Raw genomic sequence first — 18,628 nt, 5'->3', positions numbered from 1 at the left:
GGCACCTGCACCCGGTACAAGGTGATGTGCTGCAATTCCTCTGTTTTGGGACGCGGAAGCAGAGCATCAGTTAGGCAGGCAGAAGTGTGCTGTCGTACCCTGCGCACTTCTCTTCCTGGGGCTAAGGGAATTCTCCACGGCGCAGGAGCACCCCTGGCACCCTTGATCCAATGTTTTTTTTGTTTTCTAGAAAAACCAATTGTGTTCAAAAGGCCAGCAAAGAGCAGCTCTTACTTTAAAAAAGCCAAAAAACTTTACACAAGCAGTACGTGATCTGACTCCCCTTAGTTTCTGTATGCAATGTATGGCTGTTTATAATTTATGACGTATGGAGGATCTTGGATCCAAGGCTAGCCATGACTTTGTGACAGAATGCATAAGCACAAAGAAAATGGGTCCATGGTCATGGAATTTATTCTACTGGAAGAATTATTTTAAAATAATTACATATTTACAATCTATAGTATAGTCATTTATCTCAACAGCAGGAGTAGTAAAAAACTGTAGAAGTGCCCAAAGGCTCTGTAGAGCAAATACTAATGTTAATAAATGAACTTAACTATTTCAGAAGAAATTACAAGCAAAATTTATTCATAATAAAAAACAATATAGTAGGTGGTATTTTTCCCATTTCAGTTTCATTCCCAAATAAATCCTGTGGGTTTTTGTTCCTCTGGGAGTGGCAGTTTTCTCTAGAACCAGATTGCTTCCTAAATTAAGTGGTTCTAAAACTGTTGTTTTCCAAATAGCAATACTGAAATAAGTGAAAACCTGGTTCAGAAGGTTGTGCTGCTGACTTCAGTGAAGTTAAATCTGTGTTTCTGAAGAAAACATCAGTTCCTTAGGGGATGGAACAGATAAAAGCATGCACATGCACACATACTTTTATCCTCAAAAGTATGTAAAAATGAAAATACCAAGCCAATGTCTGTACAGTAGGGATATTATCTTAGTCACCAGTGAAATACTCTAAGGCGAAATAAGACAATATTAATGCAATGGAGTATAAATATAAATGATATTCTGTGGATGGGGCAGAACCCATAAGCTGCTCTAGAGAAATGACAGGGGGATGCCTGGTCATCTCTAGCAGAGGAGTTAAGAAAGATCACTATGTAAACCTAATGCCTTAATGACATTATTGAGATAATTTTTAGAAGGTACAATGCAACTCCAGAACATGTCTGTTACTCACCAAACTCCATCAAAAAAAGTTTAATTACATAAAAGAAATCAATTTATTTTAAGAAGTTATATGTATAATTTTTTTTTTATTTTTACAGACACTTAAAGAACTCAGGTGAAAGAAATTCATTTTATGGACAAAAAATTTTAAGCAGCAAGACAGTAAAACTAATAATCACAGAACTAATCTGAACAAAGCCAAACAGGTAACAGTTCAGATGCAGCTGAGTTGGAGAAAGCAATGCAACTCAAAACTAGCTCTTAGTCAGCTTGGGTTCTAGTGCCACCTGCTGAAATAACAGTATTTTTCCCCTTGCAGCCATCGCTAATACGCCATTTAAACTAATCCACTGCATTAGAGGGCAATACATGAAGAAAGGTCACAAAGAAGATGAGGTGCTTGAGTAATCTAAGTGCACATCCAGAGTGCCATACACCGAACCTAGTAAATTGAGAACCTTCTCTTGAATGATGTCAACCTGCTCTGAAGGGCAATAGTCATCCAAACTTGATCTGTAACAAGGAATTGAAAAAAGCGTGAGCGAGTACAGATATCACCACCTTCACCACATTTTATATTCTTGTAGTGCTCTGTGTCTAGGCTGAAGCTGCTTTCAAACCGTGGTGAGTTCTGCCTGCCAGTATCCCTTCAAAGCGTAGTGCTGTGCTTCTCCTCACTACTTTCAACGGTAACAGTTTGCTTCAAGTTGAATAGAACGTCTGGAGCAGATTAGGAATGTGACCTATTCATCCTTCCAGTTCAACTTTCTTCCTGACTCTGACACAGAACATGCTGGCAGTCAAAGTTCAAGCAAATGATCTAATTAAAGGACTGGTGGGAAGTTAAGATTGAAAAATTCTAATGCTACCAGTAAAATAGGTAGGAAAACTTGAAAAACAAATCTTCACGGTCCCTGGGATGTAACATCATTTACAGTATCTATTAATGAACTGCAGACAGATACTAGTAAAAAAGCAGAGCTGACACGTCTTGGATTTTATCATTTACGTAGATCTGTCAAGATCCACGTAAATGATTCTGTATTTTCTCTGCAACAGTGGGTGATTACCCTGCAGCTGGCACAGGAAATACAGCTTTCTTGTATTGTAGGTATTAGGCATACTATTTCGTGTTGACAAAAACAGTTTCATGTCAGCTTCTGCTATTGTTGCCTGCCCTTTAAGGAAACACTTAGTATTTTTGAAGTTATTAAATTACAACAATTTGTCAACAGATACACTGTGGTCTTCAAATTAAGTTTTCCCAAGACAGATCCCTGGTTCTCCCAAGTCCCTGGCCTCAAACTCCATCCTGTTCTCCCTTACAGTCCTGGAAGCATAACTTTTACCCCACAGAAAGCTTTACTAGAGCTTTCTAGAGTATAAATCCCTTTCAGCCTCCTAGATGAAAGCCGCTTCCATCAGAAGTTTCACGGAAAACAGAAATCCTATCTCTAGTACCATGAATGCTAGAACAAGAAAAGAGTAAGGAAGGTGTGATTTCAGCCCATGCAGGCTTGTGCAAGCTAGCTTTGCTCTAACTAGCACGAGTAATAAGAGTAGTGGAGATGTATGAACCCCAGTGACAGCTATCAATCTCAACACACACAAGGCCTCATCATGGGCTTTATATAGCCTGTGCTGAAGCTCATTAAGTCGTCATGTTTTCGCTGCTTTTGAAATCTGTGCTAGCTACTCTAAAGCCCAGTAAAACTGGCCATCGGCGCAGAACCTTCCCGTAGCTGTGTAGATACTGTCACTGCCTTATGATCAACATTTTCAAATGTCAGTTTTCACTACACTGTAAGGCTTCCACTTTAAGACAGAATTTAAGAAGTGCCAACCAACCAGTGCTATATTGATCGAATCACTTAGCTTCATAAGCACAATCGGAGCGTTTTAAAGTATCTACATAGTCTTACCGAGCAACTGTCACAAGTGTGGGCTTAGGCATATCTTTTAGTAGAACTTTAATGGATTGTATGAGGCCTTCGATCTCCTCTTCAGTGCTAACATGGTGAGGAAGCTCCATATAATCACAGGTCAGACCAGCCTGATGGACCTACATGTAAATGAAACGAGATTTAATTTCTGTTGATGAATTATTGATACAGCTTATCTGTGTAAAAAGTCTCCAAGATACCATTCCTAGCCCAAGAGGTAACTTACACCTCTTCAGGCAGTAAGAGTTGGGTTTTTTCCCCAATTTGTTCTTTAAACAAAAAGAATAAAATTCTGGAGGTTGTATGGATTGTTTCATTATCTCCATTACACTGTACCTCTCCTATGAATTCAGAGTATGCTGCAGCCCTTGAAGGTGATAGGTCTGATCTTTCAGAAATAGGTACCTCAAGTTCTATAAAGTGTATCAACAGACCCTGGTGAAATGAAACCTTCCTTCACAGGAAGCAGCCTGAGACGTCACAGTCCTGCAAGATCCCATTAATGTTGCCTAAATATAGACAAGCAGAGTAGAATTTCAGAAGCTTTAAAAAGAAAAGCTGACCTAAGTAATAAGACATTAAAAAAAAAGGAAAACTACTAAAATCTCACAAAGTCCTGAATCAAGAAGCAAGTCTGAAATGAAGCATGAACTTTTCCTCCCTGTTGAAGCTATGCTTTGAAATCTGTCTACTTCCTGCTCTTTCACCTGGTCACCTACCATTTCATAGTCTGGGCTTTCCATCCTGGTTTTCAAACTGTGAACTAGTTGAACAAGTGGCTTCATTCTGGAGTTAAAACAAAACCAAAACTTGTTACATAAACAGTTGGAAACATATATTTACCTTACGTGGTTTAAAAAAAAAAAAAAAGAAAAGAAAGAGAGAGAGAGAGAAAAGAAGAAAGTAGAAGTTCTCATGGCCTAGGATTTGAAAATGAAATGTGCCCCTCCATGTCATCTTGCACCTAAGAACAATGGAAATTACCAGTCTTATTGTACTGTTTCACCAGGTCTTTCTGAGAAAGCCCCTATACTCATACCTGCCTCTGGCAAGACCTCTTTGCACTTCTTTTAGGGCAGACCTGGAGCAAAGCTGTTGTAGCTCAAAGTCATATGAACTTGATAGGAAATGCTTGTGGTCACTGTTACACAGGTCTGGCAGTAACTGCTGCATTTGACGGGGAAAATGAGTGGTTTTCCTATCAAGGGAAAGCTCGGACTTTTGCTGTTTCTTTTCAGCTGAAAACATTTAGTTTAAAAGCATAGTGGATGCTGCTGAGATGTTTTGTGGACGCTGTTGCTCAGGTACAGCCTTTCCTTCACTTCCATTTTCCCACTGAAAGCAGAACCTTCGGGAGCACCAAAGAAGTCCTTCTCCGTATCCTCCATCGTTTGTTGCTTTTTGAGAGCTCTGCTTCACACAGATCACTAAATTTTTACTCACCAAACGTGCCTCCCTCCACAGACAACAGAATCTGCATGAAGCTGTGCAAGGCTGATCTTGGAAGGCTTACCGTGGCACTGAAGAGAGCAGACTGCCTTTTCTTTTGTTTTGTCTGACTCTTTCTCCTCTAGAACTAAAGGAAAAATGGTAGCCTTGCATAGATCCTACCCAGCCTCTCTCCTTTTCTGTTAGCAAAGTGCTGGGCTAATCAGTTCCCAAACTACCGTTTGCATTTTAAGCCATTTCGAAATCTCCTACCCAGGATATGAAGCCCACTTCTGTAGGGTCTCTTCATCGTCATTGTCACACAAATCTGCAAATGCTGCTTCCAGATCTTCTAGCTGATTAAAACATCAATTCAACTCCTTACAGGATTCAACAGATAAAAGCATGCATCACTGGTACTATAGTCCTTTCTTCGTTGCCTTCCTCCCCCACCAAACATGCACACACCTCCACAGCCATATGTGAAAACTACTAAATAAGACAGAGGAAGACTGACCTTTAAAATCACCTCTTTACCACTCTCCTACTGAAAACAGACCCTGAGGATGCAGCTATTTCCCCACGTGGAGGTGGCCTATGACATGAGGGTGACTTGCAATAGAGCAGGCTCTAATCCCTTACCTGGCCATCCAGAAACTTGCCTCTCCTACACGGCCAGCCTGAAGATGACACTATCAGTCTTTAGCCACCTTCAGTTTAGAAATTGCACTTTTATCAAAGAGGTTGTAGAAGCCCAGCAGTTTATTAAGGCAAGTGATGATAAGGTTTTGCAGGCTGCCCTGAACCAGGCATCTTGGCATGGAAATAGTACAGTTGTAGTGGGGTGAGCTGAGGTCCTTACTGCTCCCTCTGTATTCCAACCAGGTTGCTGCACTCCAGGCGCCATATTTCCTGAAGCCAGATTTGGCACTTCACATCTCTATTAGTGTTAATTCCTAGGGCACACAGACATTTCCTGGAGATTCTTTTTTCCTTTCTTCAAGGGTGGTTTTACCGCATTTCCACGTGTCAGTTGCCTCAGTCACTGAGGTGAACAGCTCTGGTGCTGACACTATCCTCAGCGGAGCGCTCTAGCGCAGTGCACAGGGAGGTTTCCTGAACCAGGAAAATCTCGGGGGAGTGGAGAGATCTGCCAGGAGCCCGCAGCTCGCGTGACAGCAGCGGGGCCAGGAGTAACCACAGCCAAGCCACTGCACCTATAAAAGAAACCCCTGGGGAACACTAGTGACCAGGGCATGGCACGGCAGCCAGGGCAGGGCGTGTCAGTTCACGCAGGAAGGGCGCTGTAACTCTGCCAGCTCGATTAGGGAGCAATGGTGTCTACCCAGAAGAAGGCTATGTCCTTGACTGACACAGCTTCCAGACAGAGCTCCGATGGGAACATGCTGACACCCCGGTGTCAGGCTGCAGGGTGTGCCCTGCTCTTGAGGAAGTACCAGACAGCAGCAGTGGGCACACCTGTGGGAGTTACGCCCAGGTAGACGAACTCCTCCACTTAGTGACAGTGCTCCAGGAGGAGGTGAGTAGGTTGAGGAGTATCAGGGAGCCTGAGAAAGAGACTGGCTACTGAATCTGCACCCTACCATCCCTGGGACAGACCTGTCAGGCACATGATATGGAGGATTCCCTATCCTCTCTCCACCCGGCAGAATGCAGTGACTTAAGGCATAGGAGGCAATGGTGACAAGTTCCTGTCCAGTGCAGCAGGCAAATCTCCTCCATGACTACTCCACCTTCCCAGGTGCCCTTGCATAATAGGTACGACGCTCTGTAAGTGGAAGCAAACAATGATGAGGATGATGGTCCATCTAGGCTGGAGGTGTCGCCAAGGTTAAGTTGGCCTACGCCCCATTTCAAAACCACTTCCACAAAGAATGAAAGACGGGTCATTGACATAGGAGACTCTCTTCTGCGGGGAACAGAACACCCAATATGCCGACCGGACCCACTTCTTAGGGAAGTCTGCTGCCTCCCTGGGGCCTGAGTTAAAGATGTTACAAGAAAACTTCCTACACTGGTACAGCACTCAGATTATTATCCATTATTGGTCTTCCATGTAGGCAGCGATGAAGTTGCAATAAGAAGTCCAAGGGTGATCAAAAGAGACTTCAGGGCCTTGGGACAACAGGTTAAGGGATCAAGAGCACAAGTAGTGTTTCTCTCTCTCCTTTCAGTCGCAGCAAATGATGTTGGAAGAAACAGGAAGACCCAGCAGACCATGGCTCTGTGGCTGGTGACACCAGTAGAATTTTGGGGTTTTTGATCACAGGTTGGTCTACATGACACCATGCCTGTGGGTGACAGATGGGAGTACACCTTTCTCAAAGGGGGAAAAGGATCTTTGTGCAAGAGTTACCAGGGCTCATTGAAAGAGCTTTAAACTAGATCTTTAAACTAGAAATCTCCTACCCAGGATATGAAGCCCACTTCTGTAGGGTCTCTTCATCGTCATTGTCACACAAATCTGCAAATGCTGCTTCCAGATCTTCTAGCTGATGAACACGGTTTTCAACACAATCCAGCAAGCTGTCCTTTAAATAAGCACATAGTAAAGTATGTTAGGAAATAAAGAGGTAAGAATGTCATGGCTTACCCTATGATTTAAATTCTGAAATGACTGATCTACTGGAAGTGGTGAATCAGAAACAACTGATTCATTACTACAGAACATATTTTCAAGAGGATCAGAATGACTGCCTGCAGAAGCTGTTATATCTTCAGGGTAAATCACCTCTCTTTGCTCTGTCTTTCCCACAACAACTAAAAAAAAGCCACATTCTGGCAGAATACAGCAGGGAGAGCTATGGAAATGTATAGGACTAATTGTTGGATTTGTTTCTATAGCACTGAAATGCGCAGATGAGTGCAAGCTTTATGTTTTTCTAATGAAAGGAGAATTCAATTTTTAATTTTTTTTTTAAAAAAAGAGTATTACTAAATCAAATGTATTTTCAGAAAAACAAAACAAAATGGGCTATTTGATGCTTTTAGGTTGTTTCATCTCTGTGTGCCTGAAAAAGCATTGAATTAATTTAAAATGTCAGTTATTGCTCTGATCCTCCAAAGGTTTATGCCCTTTCTTAAAAAGTTCAGAACACATAAAGAGGCAATCTTCTTGGTGCGAGGCTACATACATGAATACAGTTGTACACACAAACATTTACAGAAAGAGATCCTACGTAGCACATCAAATGAAAAGCAATGCTTGGCATATTTGGTATTAAAAATGCAGTGGTATGTGAAGGAAAATTATTAAAAAGCACATTGGAATAGATGGGTAACAATTAAGAACATAACAATTCCCTCTTAAGATTCTGCTGGCTGTATCATATAACAGATGCTGCTTCTTTTGGCCAATGATGTCAACTTTGGGCTAATTTTTAAGAGGAGCTAGGGGTATCAACCATTCACAAAGTACAGCTTTATGATCCTGTCCTGGGGTATGCATAAGATACTTTTCTAAGCAGCACCAGTAACTAACCTTAAAGACATGTCCAATCCCCCTCTATACTACTTAAAGAACAAAACCAAACAAAAAAACCCCAAACACCACACTATTATCTTGTAGTATGATAGAAACGTACATCTAACTGTACTCTGGAACTACGAAAACAGATTTTAACGAAATAGACATCTAGGATATTTTCTGAAACTTCAAAAAACACAAAGTTCACTAGCTTTCTACCTTCAAACGCTTTAAATTTACTGTCTCACTATAAAAACATCCATGAATCTAGTCTTGCCTTGTTCAGTTCTACACCTATCCATTACTCACTGTCTGCTAACCATTTGAGTTGCCTCCTATGTTGTTGGGTTTTGTAAATAACTCGTGCCCTGAAATAATAATGGGCACTTAAATCACAAGCGTTTACCCCTTCTACATTTAACTACCTTTTAAATAGGTACCTGTTTTTATTGCTGATTGCCTAAGAAATATGAAAATCAATTTGACAATCTTCCACATATATCAATTTCTTTATACACACATTAATTAGGATTCATTAAACTGTGATAATTACATGTGTTGAATCTCTCTGTAATAGTGTTCAGATGAGATTACAAAAGCAAAGACAATGTCTTGTTTAGAAATTACTTGGTGTAATGACCATTAATATGGCTGTCTCCATGGTTTGGGCTCAGGGCTGAATGAGTATTTTGGCAGTTACAGCAGGCTTACATTTCCATGATTCAGAAACACACAACGCATACAATGAAAAGTACACTATGTGGTATAATACTGGCCTTTCCACATCTAAATAAATAGGTAAAATACCAATTAGGCATTCAGCACAGTTCTGACTATCAAGGAAGAGCAACTAGGGCAAGGAAGGGGAGAGCCTGGAAGGGGGGGGGGGGGGGGAAGAACCACAAAAAACCAAACCAAAACAAAAAAGCCCTCAAACCAAAGCCCTGTTGAGCCATAAAAAGAACGAGATGGCAGGTGACTTATTATGTTTTCATTTCTTGTCAATTACCAGTTGTTTACAGAAATTAATTTTCACACTCATGCATGCTAAATATTTATGCAATTCACATGTTTAACCAAAACATTTACTAGGAAAGAATTCCTAAGATGCTGCTGATTAGCATTCAGCATGCTGCATAGCTTAACTGGAGACCACTTCATTAAACACCTTTCATAGGTTCCTTCCTCGCTGTAACTCATTTTTATTGGGTAATTCAAAACAATCGTTCCCCTGTACATCCCACGAGGAAATACCATACCTCTGTTGCATTTCTATGAGGCTTCTTGAAATTGTACAACTCTTGCAAAAGCTCATATTCTGTCTTTGAAAAAGAAAAAAAGAAGCAAACAATTAGACTCTTCAAAGGAGAAACAAAATCCTCAAAGCCTTCCTTCTTCAAAACAAGAATTTGATCACCACGATCCTTCCTCTACTCTACTACTGCAGACAACTCTCTATAAATGCAGGTGAGGAAGAGGCTGTGAGGCTTGAGAAAGCAATACTTCATGTCCTCAGCCAAACATTTTGGAATTGCTTAACTTTAAACTTGACTTCAAGAACATAGCTTTAAAAGCTAAGTATTTACAGTCTGTTAGTTAAAGAGTCTCTGAAATTAAACATGTATATTGCTGAACTAAGGTCCCAATGAGATACTGAATAAAACTGAGATGGCAGATTTAGGCAGACAAAACCAACAGGAGAGTATGATTGTAAAGAAAAACAGGACAGCTAAAGGCTTCAGGCTGGCTGGCCAACAAGTTCACAAGTAAACTATTATGGGGACTTGTCAGCCCTACTCCTTGAAAATATTGAGGTTTAATTAATCAAGGATAAACAGATCTCATTTACTTAACAGCATTAAAAAGGTGAATGCTCATGAATTTTTCAGAGCAGAGGGAGAAAGGAAGGGTAGACTATTAAACTTTTACAGAAATACAAAGCATCTTTAGGGCAGTGTTTTGGATTTTAGAGTTTTTTGGTGGGAAGACAATACTATTCTGGATTGGTGAACTGTATTTGCTCTTTAGCTTTTCCTTGGATCCTTACATTTCAAGTGTTAACTTGGGAAAAATTTTTGGATGGAATTTTTGTAATTTACAATAGAGGGAACATAGTAAAGAAATACTAACTGCAAATGACATTTGCAGTTATATCAAAAAAGGTACACTGGGTGCTCTGTGCAAGTCCACTTCCAAAAGTGGTTGCTAGAACTGAGAACTTACCATAGCACAAAACAAAAAAACCCCACAAGAAACAAAATACCCCCCCCCACTACCCCGAAAACCCAACCAACACCCCCCCCCCAAACCTCCTCCACTATTTTACTCAGAATGTATTTCAAGCCCTAAGAGGGGTATTGAATTTTATTCTTACATGGCAAGACCCTCACAGTGCTTTCCCTTTGCTGTATGCTTCTCTTTGTGATTCAGAACAACTGGCATTGCACATTGTCTGAAGATACTGTGATCATAAATACTGAATGTCAGAAGCTAACAGAGGTCAGGGACACTATATTCACTTCTTCATGGTGAACAAGGAAGCAGTAGTCTAGCTGAAACTCAAAAGATGTCAGATGTTCTCCAGCATAGGCTGAAGTTAAAACAGTGTTAAAAAGACAGATCTAAATGCTAAAAACAGTCAGGATATTGCAGAAGAATTTGTAAACCTAAATGCCAGATACAATTTTCAGAGCACATTAGTTAGTTCCTAAAAATCCTATTCATGTAAAGAAAAGGTGCTAACTGCTTTGCGCCTTTGAGGATCTACATACTTATGACTCCATACAGATGAGCTACCTTTGCTGTGCAGCCAAGTTATAAATGGAATACAAGGCAGAGTCTTAAGCTCAAAGCCATGGCATCAGAGACAGCAGCTGCATGCTCATCCTTATATTCAGCAGTCCAGACAAAGGAAATGAGAGCGACAGCCTCTCATCAGGACAAGTTACCACTCTTTGGATAACCAGCACCACCATGCCTTTTGGAAAGGCAGTCTCCTGATACCATTGTGGCTTTCCAATATTATAAAAAATGATACAATCTGTCATCCCTCCCTGATGAATCTTGCTGTGGGTATTTGGAACATTACCTTTGGAAACCCAAACGTAGCTTTTATGTCCCAAGCAACAAGCAGAAGTGAGCCATATACCTCTGAGCTTGAATGTGCACTCAATACCAATTTCAGATGTAAGGATCTACCTCTATTAGTTTGTTGTAATTCTTTGGAGCATACAATCCCTTAGAATGTCCCTCCTTCAGATATTACCATGAATCATTAATCATGATCAGCTGATTTGCAAATTTAGCTTAAATGAAAGTTTCTCCATAGATAAAAATTCTAGGACTGGTACTCTTTTGTGAATGGTAGGAGGCCTCTCCATTGTCATGCTTACCTGTGTGTACATTTCTTTGAATGGATTTTTAACTGAAAAAAAATCTAAGTCAATGTCTAAAACATATGCATCCCCTTTCTGCAGTACTTGGCAGACATCTTTAACAACTTCCCTTATTGGGCATTCACTGTTTCTGAAAGAGCTTGAAGCTGAGCACTCTGACAATGTTTCTGCCTTGTTCGGGGCACTTGCATTTTGTACTTCCTTTTTATTCAGCCTTGGGGTGCTGTGATCAAGGTCACCAGGAACCACTGATGAAGAGGCAGAAGCGGTGCTTGCTGTGTCATCTGTATTTAGCTTCAGTCTCTTAGCAGATGCTACTTCGCCATTTTCTTCCTGGCTGTTTGATGCTTCAGTAGGATTGATGAGAATGACGTGTAAATTTAAAGGCTTCTGGTTTTCTAGCTGATCAGCAGGGACATAAAGACCATCACTTAAAAAGTAATGATCTGTACCTGTAAGCCTACAATTGACAATAACTCACAGTTAATATACATCTTTGCAAAGAGCTTAGGAAAAAGCATGTACCCTTAAGGGATCCTGAGAAGAATGAATAGATGTTTGATGGGTAACAAAAGCAGTACAACTGTATACAAAAAATTATTTATTTTTATCCACAGGTTTTTAAACTGAAGTTTTGTCTACTTCTTTATTGCTGAATCAATATATTAAAATTCACTCTGTATTTTTTATGATAGCCCTACAAGGTTTTTAATGGATAAGAAGAAGATTCTACATTATGTGCTACTAAGGTTAATTTGCCATTGAATTGCATTGTAAAGACAACATCCAGAATTTAACAAGATATTGCCAATATTATGGCATATAAGACTGCAACGCTACGGATATTTTGTCTTGGATTGCCTATTTTTTAAGGAAAATTCTGTTAGTTGTGTTTGAGAAGTGTCCTGAAACCCATGGATATTGATTTAATAAAAGTAAAATTTTATGAATTAATAGGCAGCATTTAACTTTTCTTTACCACCAATAGAGATTCCCTATTCTAAATGGGGGGGAGCAGGTAACTCGAGGATGAATAGCTACATATCAATGGTATCCACTTAATTAAAAACAAACACCAACAACGCTAAAACCTCCGCTTACAGTGAAAATTTAAAGAATATTATTTTCAAGCCATATTTCAGTACATTAAGCATCATAAATTCAGATTAAAAAATAAGCTTAAGAAGAAGTGTGAACTTCTGCTCACTTCTGTTAAGGCCTCATTTGATTACAGGGTATCATCATCAGTCAACCACAGAGGCAAATAATGTCATGAGCAGCAGAAATTTGAAGCTTAGTTCCCCCGTGTGTTGTGGCTGGATTATCCTAGGCCTGCTAAGGTGAGAGCCTGGATCACAACTTCATCTTGTTGATAGGGCTTTCACAGGGCCTTTTCTCAGAAATTCTCCAGGGTTCAACACGAGCTCATGCTATACCCTTCCCTTAGTGAGACACTACGATATCTATTGCCTATCCAGCCACCTGTTGTCAACAAAACTTTTAGGGAGTTCATATTTCTGAGGACTCTTTCCCTTTCTTCCTTCACAATGTTTCTAAGCCTAGAACCTGAAGAAAAGGTACCTGACCATCTTCAAAAGGCAGCTGGAAATGTTGCTTTCAAGGCTGCTAAGGCAACCAGATGATCTGTGGGAGAGCTAATCAGCCATCACGAAGTATTTCTGTATGTGTGCTAGTTCTCATGGTTAAATGTAACTGATAGCACCAGCTTTTGTCCTATTATTTAGGTTTACTTCAGGCCTCAGATTCAGAATTGTAGAGCTTTTGTGTTTTATTTTAGATGGTAAAACAAAGCATTTCTCTGCTGCCTTCTGTTAAACTTGCTTCAAAAGATTTATTCTGATATGCTGGCAAGACATATGATTTGTAAACGTCCATTCAGGCTGTACAAAATCACAGTGCAGTGAATATGGTGAATGTGAAATTGTCCTTGACTGCATACTGCAGAATGATGAAGGGCTCTGACCGGAACTTGAATCACAGAATGATTAAGATTGGAAAGGACATCTGGAAGTCTCTCATCTATCATCTGATTGAAGCAGAGCTAACCTCAAAGCTAGATGAGGCTGCCCAGGGCCTCGTCCAGTTGAGTTTTGACTTTATCAAAGAATGGAGAATTCACTGTCTGCCTGTGTACCTGTTTCAGTGCTTAACTAGTATATTAACTTAAAAAACCAACAAAACACAAAAAGCCCCAAAAAACACACACGAGAAAAACAGAATCATCAAGGGAAGGGAAGAGATTTCTCCCCTTATTTAGCACCAGTGAGGTCACATTTGACATACTCTGCCCAGGTTTGGGCCTCCAGGACAAGAGAGATGACAACAAAAGTGATTAGAGCACATGATGGGGAAGCTGAGGGAACTGGGTTTGTTTTGTCCTGATAAGGGAGGACTGAGGAGGGTCTAATTGCTGCCCTCTGTTACCCAAATTCTCTGTTAAAAATTACTGCTTTCTGAGATTTTGACTTTCATGAAAAGAACTAATTTAAAACTTGGGTAGCTGAAATGAAATGTGAATAGCTAGAATTACCTATAAAAAAGAATTTAAGGCACAATCTAACTGTACCCACTCACACAGATAGTCAATCACATCGGGTCCTAAGGAACCCACAAATACAAATCAAATTTTCATCTTTATCCAAGAATACAAAAAAAACACCCATGAAAAGCTATAGAGATAGCCTTTATATTATTAGCATATGACAGCAGACAATTCACCTGATTGTAGTTGTTGATATGTCTTTCCCAATTAAAAAATGGTGTTTTCCTTCCGAGATCTGCTGAGCCCAGGGTGGGTGAAGCCATACTACTTGAGAAATATGGCCAGCATAAACAGCGGGCATAATCCAGTTCTCAATACTTAATTCACTGTAATGAACGGAGAGAGGCTGGAGATAATGCTGTTACTTTCCCTGTAAGTAAAACATGGTCCAGAACACAACAAACATCTTCCATATCTTGAAAGCCCCCATGCAAATCATCTGAAATTAGTACTCTGTGTAAGGTTCACATCATCAAAGAAAGAAAGAGAGTGAAATCTTTATTCATAAGACAGACCAAAAATGTCTACGGTAGAATTTAAAAAGTTAGGACTACAGAGTGCAATCAGCTTCACTCTTAGTACGGCACTTTGATTATAAACTACGTGGATTTGTTGCCCTTTTTCTCTTGCTACATCACACAGAAGAAAGTTCAAGGAGCATCATCAACGCTGTTCTAAATAACTTCAAACTGGCCTCAGGGAGTATTTTATTGTAAACTGCTCTAAGTAGATTTTAAATATAATCTCAGTAATTAAAGTAAGTCAGTCAGCACCTACAGAATAGCAACTTTCCTGATTATCAACATCCTATTTTTTTAGATGTGTGATATAGCCCACAAAACTTCTTATTCATCCAACAAAGAAAACAAAATATTGACTACAGGTAGCATGATACAATTACTTACATACCAATTACATCATGTTGTCATTGCTGTAAATCACCATAACACTGAAGCAATCGATATTTATTTTAAAACAGAAAGACAATAGCAAACATCACTCTGTGGCTTGTTACCTACCTAAGAAGTTGGGGGAAAATATTGGTCTTAATGATCTTAACAGAAAAATCTTGTTCACCTTCACATATTCACCGTGTCACCACAAGAGATGTTATTTCAATGTCAAAGTCAATTTTTCAGTATGAAGAGAGGAAGGCTGTTTTAAAACCACAGCTCTTCAGACATAAAGCATCCACTCAGGGTGCTGTTCTGTTACTCAGAGGAACTAATTGGCCTAATAACGTGATACACTACTGAACAACCAGACAAAGTAAATTTGTAAGTCTTAAATTGCTTGATATGTGACTTAAATATTTGACCACATTAAAAAAACACAAACATAACTTTTTCCGTCCAAAAAAATAAAGTTTTCAGCAAAAGCGAAAAGACAGAAGATACAACTTGAGGCTGACTTACACCTCTTTTGTTCATATGTCCTATGTAGTCACTCCAATATTCACTGTAAATCAAGGGCAGCAGGAAGCAGACTTAAAGTATTCTGATGCAGTACCCAGGACTTACCTAAAAAGAGCTTCTTTGTCAAATACAGTGTCTGCAGGCATATTCACAGGAATAAGAAGGTCTGGATGGGAATCAAGATGAACAAAGCTGATGTTACTGGCAGGAAGATGCTTTGAACCAATGGCACGATAGATGAAAGGCAGCACCTAAAACACCACAAAAAAAACCCAACAAACTTCCATTGTAACAAGTAAGCTGAAAAATGCAACAGCTTTAACAGCAAAAACACTAGTCCCACTCTTATTCCTTTAGAATTTGGGTTAGAGGGAAGAGGAGACGCAAAACAATACAAAGGGGAAAAACAACGCCAGCAGCAAGACAGCTCATGAACTGTAATCATTATGAGCCCAAAAGTTCCACATATCAGAAGCTGCTGAACAATCATAGCTTTACTCCCTCTTTCCTTCTTTATAGGAAGTCTTGTTTGCAGAAGCTCTTCTCACTAATCATTCAACTCAATTCCTAGTTTTCTTCATTTACAACTGAACCCCAGGAATGCCTTTCCTCTTCTGCAGAACATTGCCCCTGCATTGCCTTCTCCATGCTATAAAGCTTCCTCACCATGCATGGGTGCTGGGGAGATAAAAACATCTCATTACTTGTGTTTTATAAGTTAACTAATAGAGAGTGAAAACTGACCCCACCAGCATTTAAACTTTAGCTGACCTTTTAACCTATCCCCTTTGAAGAAAGGGCTTAATTCCTAATCCCTACATGATTTAGTGGCTGCAATAATGCGACTACCTTTCTCAACTGCCCAACCATATCCCCCTGCTGAAGGTCTTCACTCAACGGTGGGAAAAACAGGAGATGAGGCAACTCATGAGTTTATAGCGTAGCGAACCACTGAAGTGCAATAATGCAGGGTGGCAAAATGAGAAAAGTGATGGCTGAGTGATGATGCCTCTTACACTGAACCCACGGAGTCTCTCCCACAGTTACGGGACAGTAACTGCCTTAGCTGCCACAACAAATCCAGCAAGGTCTGTGAATCACACTCCTATTATACAGGCAATGTGAAGACTGTAAAAGGGCTGGGCAATAAAAATTACACATGATCTCTACATTACAACAGAAACTGAGCTAATTTTTTGGCATGAAACTAAGAGGACAAATCCTGTGTACTGCACGGGCATAACCATAAAACAGGACTAACTGCTGAAATCTGGACTGTATTCAATCTGTATAGTAATAAATTCCTCAGTTTACCCACTACATATGCAGCAATATGTATACTACTGTAATAGTAGATGAAAAATAGGTTAAAATAGCAAAGGTTGCCTGATCCATGACTTTTACTTCTTTGGAAAAAGGAAGTAATCTGGCCTACCTGAAAAACCTACAATCTTTGCAATTAAAGTAAAAAAGTTCTCCTACTTTGGATTAAGAACAAAATTTCCTTTATACCAGCTGTTATTACTAATCAAAGTACGATGCATCCAGTGACACCTTGCCCTAGAGGAACATCAGTGTCAGCAAAGGACCATATAAAGTTTCTGTGAAGTTCTTACACTTTGGAATGAAAGGCCATATATGGTTTACGCAAGACAGACTAATGCATATACACACATATACTGAAAACACAGTGTATGTATTTAGTATGAATAGACTTTGTTAATTGAAAACAGAAGTATAGAGAGTAAAACAAAGATGAATCATTAACAGTCATTATCTCAGTACTCCTATCACAGTGACACCCTGAGTCCTTGGTTACCACGGAAAACCAGCTATCACAGCATCATACATTTCAGTGAGTCTTAGCAAAAATGACCTGCGTTCAACTATTTACTTACACGTTCAGAACAGTATTTTCTTTAATAAACTTTATTACACTAAAATTTTCTGTTTGCAAACACTGACAGAGTTAATACTTTTTCCTCCACTTTTTCCTCCACGAGGTCTTCATGCTCCCAACAATCCTCACTAAAATCAGCAGGCTTCTGCACCACTGGGTAAAGAATCTCCTTACTTAGTCCTAAGACCTCAGCTTATGCTACTATAAACAAACCGTATGAGAAAACTGAAATAACAGTTCAAAAGCAACTCTTTCTTCACCCCCTTGTTTAATTACTTAACTAAAAAAGCAAAGTTCCAAATTTAACATTTCTCATCAAGCGGCAGTCAATCCGCTTGTTAGGATGGGATTATATTTACCAATTTGCTGTTGACATGCCATATACTGTGTAGGGTTGAGTTTCCAATTAGTCCAACTGCACTAATGCCTAACTAATTCTAAGAGCAGTATAACGTAGGTATTACTTCCTTTTAAGTATAGCAACTACGACCCAAAGAAGGGGGGGGGGGGGAAGGGGGAGGGGAAGTCAGCAATAATTGCTTAAAAAGATGCCAAAATCTGGCACGGCATTAATGAACTTAATCACTGAATCGGGAAGGAAATTCAGGTCACCTGGGCACTGAACTTCATTTATGCTTCATTAGTGAAAGAGAACGGGAGTTTAAGGTCTGTGCATGCCTGTGGAGGCTATTCCCAAGGAAGCGCCTGCAGCGCGGAGAGCCCCGTTACATGGCGGGAGGGCGCATCCTGCCGGGGAGGCGGCGGCGACTGCACAGGGGTTCCACCGGGCATTTCCTTTCGCTTCCACCTACCAGACTAAGCCTCCGCGCCGCGGAGAAAGAAAGAAACAAACGAAGCTACTCCTCGTGCACCACCCGAGGGACTCCCCATTCCACCGCCCGGCCCGGCCCCGCCGCCCAGCGCCGGGCACTCACATCCTGGTGGTCCTCCACCACCCACACCGGCAGCAACGGGTAGGCCCGCAGGCAGCCCCTGCGCGACCGGTCCCCGCTGCCGGCTGCCGGGCCGCTCATGCCGCAGCGGCCACAGGCCGGGCAGCACGAAGCGCGGCCCAGCTTCCCTCCCGGCGGGCGGTGCTTCCGCCCGCAGCGCCCTCCTAGCGCTTTCCTCTTCCGGAGCCGGCGCGCTGCGGGCCGGGCTGGCCTCGGCGGGGAAGCGCCAGGTGGGCTCGGCGGGCCTGGCTGCCTGCTGGGGGGCCGCGGGGCGGGCCGGGTCTTCCCTTAGGCCGCTCCGCTCCGCTCGCGGTGCCGCGGTTCCCCGCGGGGTGTCTGGGGCTAGGGCGGGCGGCGGG

At 40.9% G+C, this 18,628-nt stretch overlaps 2 protein-coding genes across 12 annotated transcripts in view; one reads left to right on the top strand and one right to left on the bottom strand.

Annotated features, from left to right (window-relative positions):
- Positions 1-414: 414 nt before the first annotated feature.
- C2H5orf22 (chromosome 2 C5orf22 homolog) lies at positions 415-18,499 on the bottom strand. Of its 9 annotated transcripts, none has more exons than XM_072853138.1 (9): positions 17,929-18,090; positions 15,522-15,667; positions 14,178-14,327; positions 11,436-11,898; positions 9,303-9,365; positions 6,987-7,108; positions 3,848-3,914; positions 3,108-3,247; positions 416-1,698 (listed from the first exon to the last, which is right to left on the bottom strand). In XM_072853138.1, the coding sequence occupies exons 1-9, from the start codon at positions 17,944-17,946 to the stop codon at positions 1,566-1,568; spliced, it is 1,302 nt and encodes a 433-aa protein (XP_072709239.1). In that variant the 5' UTR covers positions 17,947-18,090; the 3' UTR covers positions 416-1,565. The 9 variants fall into 9 exon arrangements, 6 of the variants coding, with proteins under 6 accessions (XP_072709240.1, XP_072709239.1, XP_072709242.1 ...); XM_072853137.1 differs by lacking the exon at positions 17,929-18,090 and adding an exon at positions 18,252-18,446 and having other exon boundaries at positions 418-1,698; XR_012041021.1 differs by lacking the exons at positions 416-1,698; positions 17,929-18,090 and adding exons at positions 3,465-3,637; positions 18,252-18,498 and having other exon boundaries at positions 3,110-3,247.
- The window catches only part of DROSHA (drosha ribonuclease III), a 76,543-nt gene continuing 76,354 nt past the window's right edge, over positions 18,440-18,628 (top strand). For all 3 annotated transcript variants that reach the window (XM_072853133.1, XM_072853135.1, XM_072853136.1), the window contains exon 1: positions 18,440-18,499. The gene's annotated coding sequence lies outside the window, so the exon portion shown is untranslated. The remainder of the gene's footprint in view (positions 18,500-18,628) is intronic.

Source organism: Ciconia boyciana, chromosome 2 (genome assembly GCF_034638445.1).
Source record: "Ciconia boyciana chromosome 2, ASM3463844v1, whole genome shotgun sequence".
Lineage (NCBI taxonomy): Eukaryota > Metazoa > Chordata > Aves > Ciconiiformes > Ciconiidae > Ciconia > Ciconia boyciana.
This window is presented reverse-complemented; position numbering and strand designations above follow the sequence as displayed.

Coding starts and splice junctions, on each gene's coding strand:
- C2H5orf22 (XM_072853137.1), bottom strand. CDS start 18,350: ATGAGCGGCCCGGCAGCCGGCAGCGGGGACCGGTCGCGCAGGGGCTGC. Junction 11,899..14,177: donor ATATCAACAACTACAATCAG/GTGAATTGTCTG, acceptor TGTCAATTGTAG/GCTTACAGGTACAGATCATT. Junction 3,915..6,986: donor AAGTGGGCTTCATATCCTGG/GTAGGAGATTTC, acceptor TTTTAACTCCAG/AATGAAGCCACTTGTTCAAC.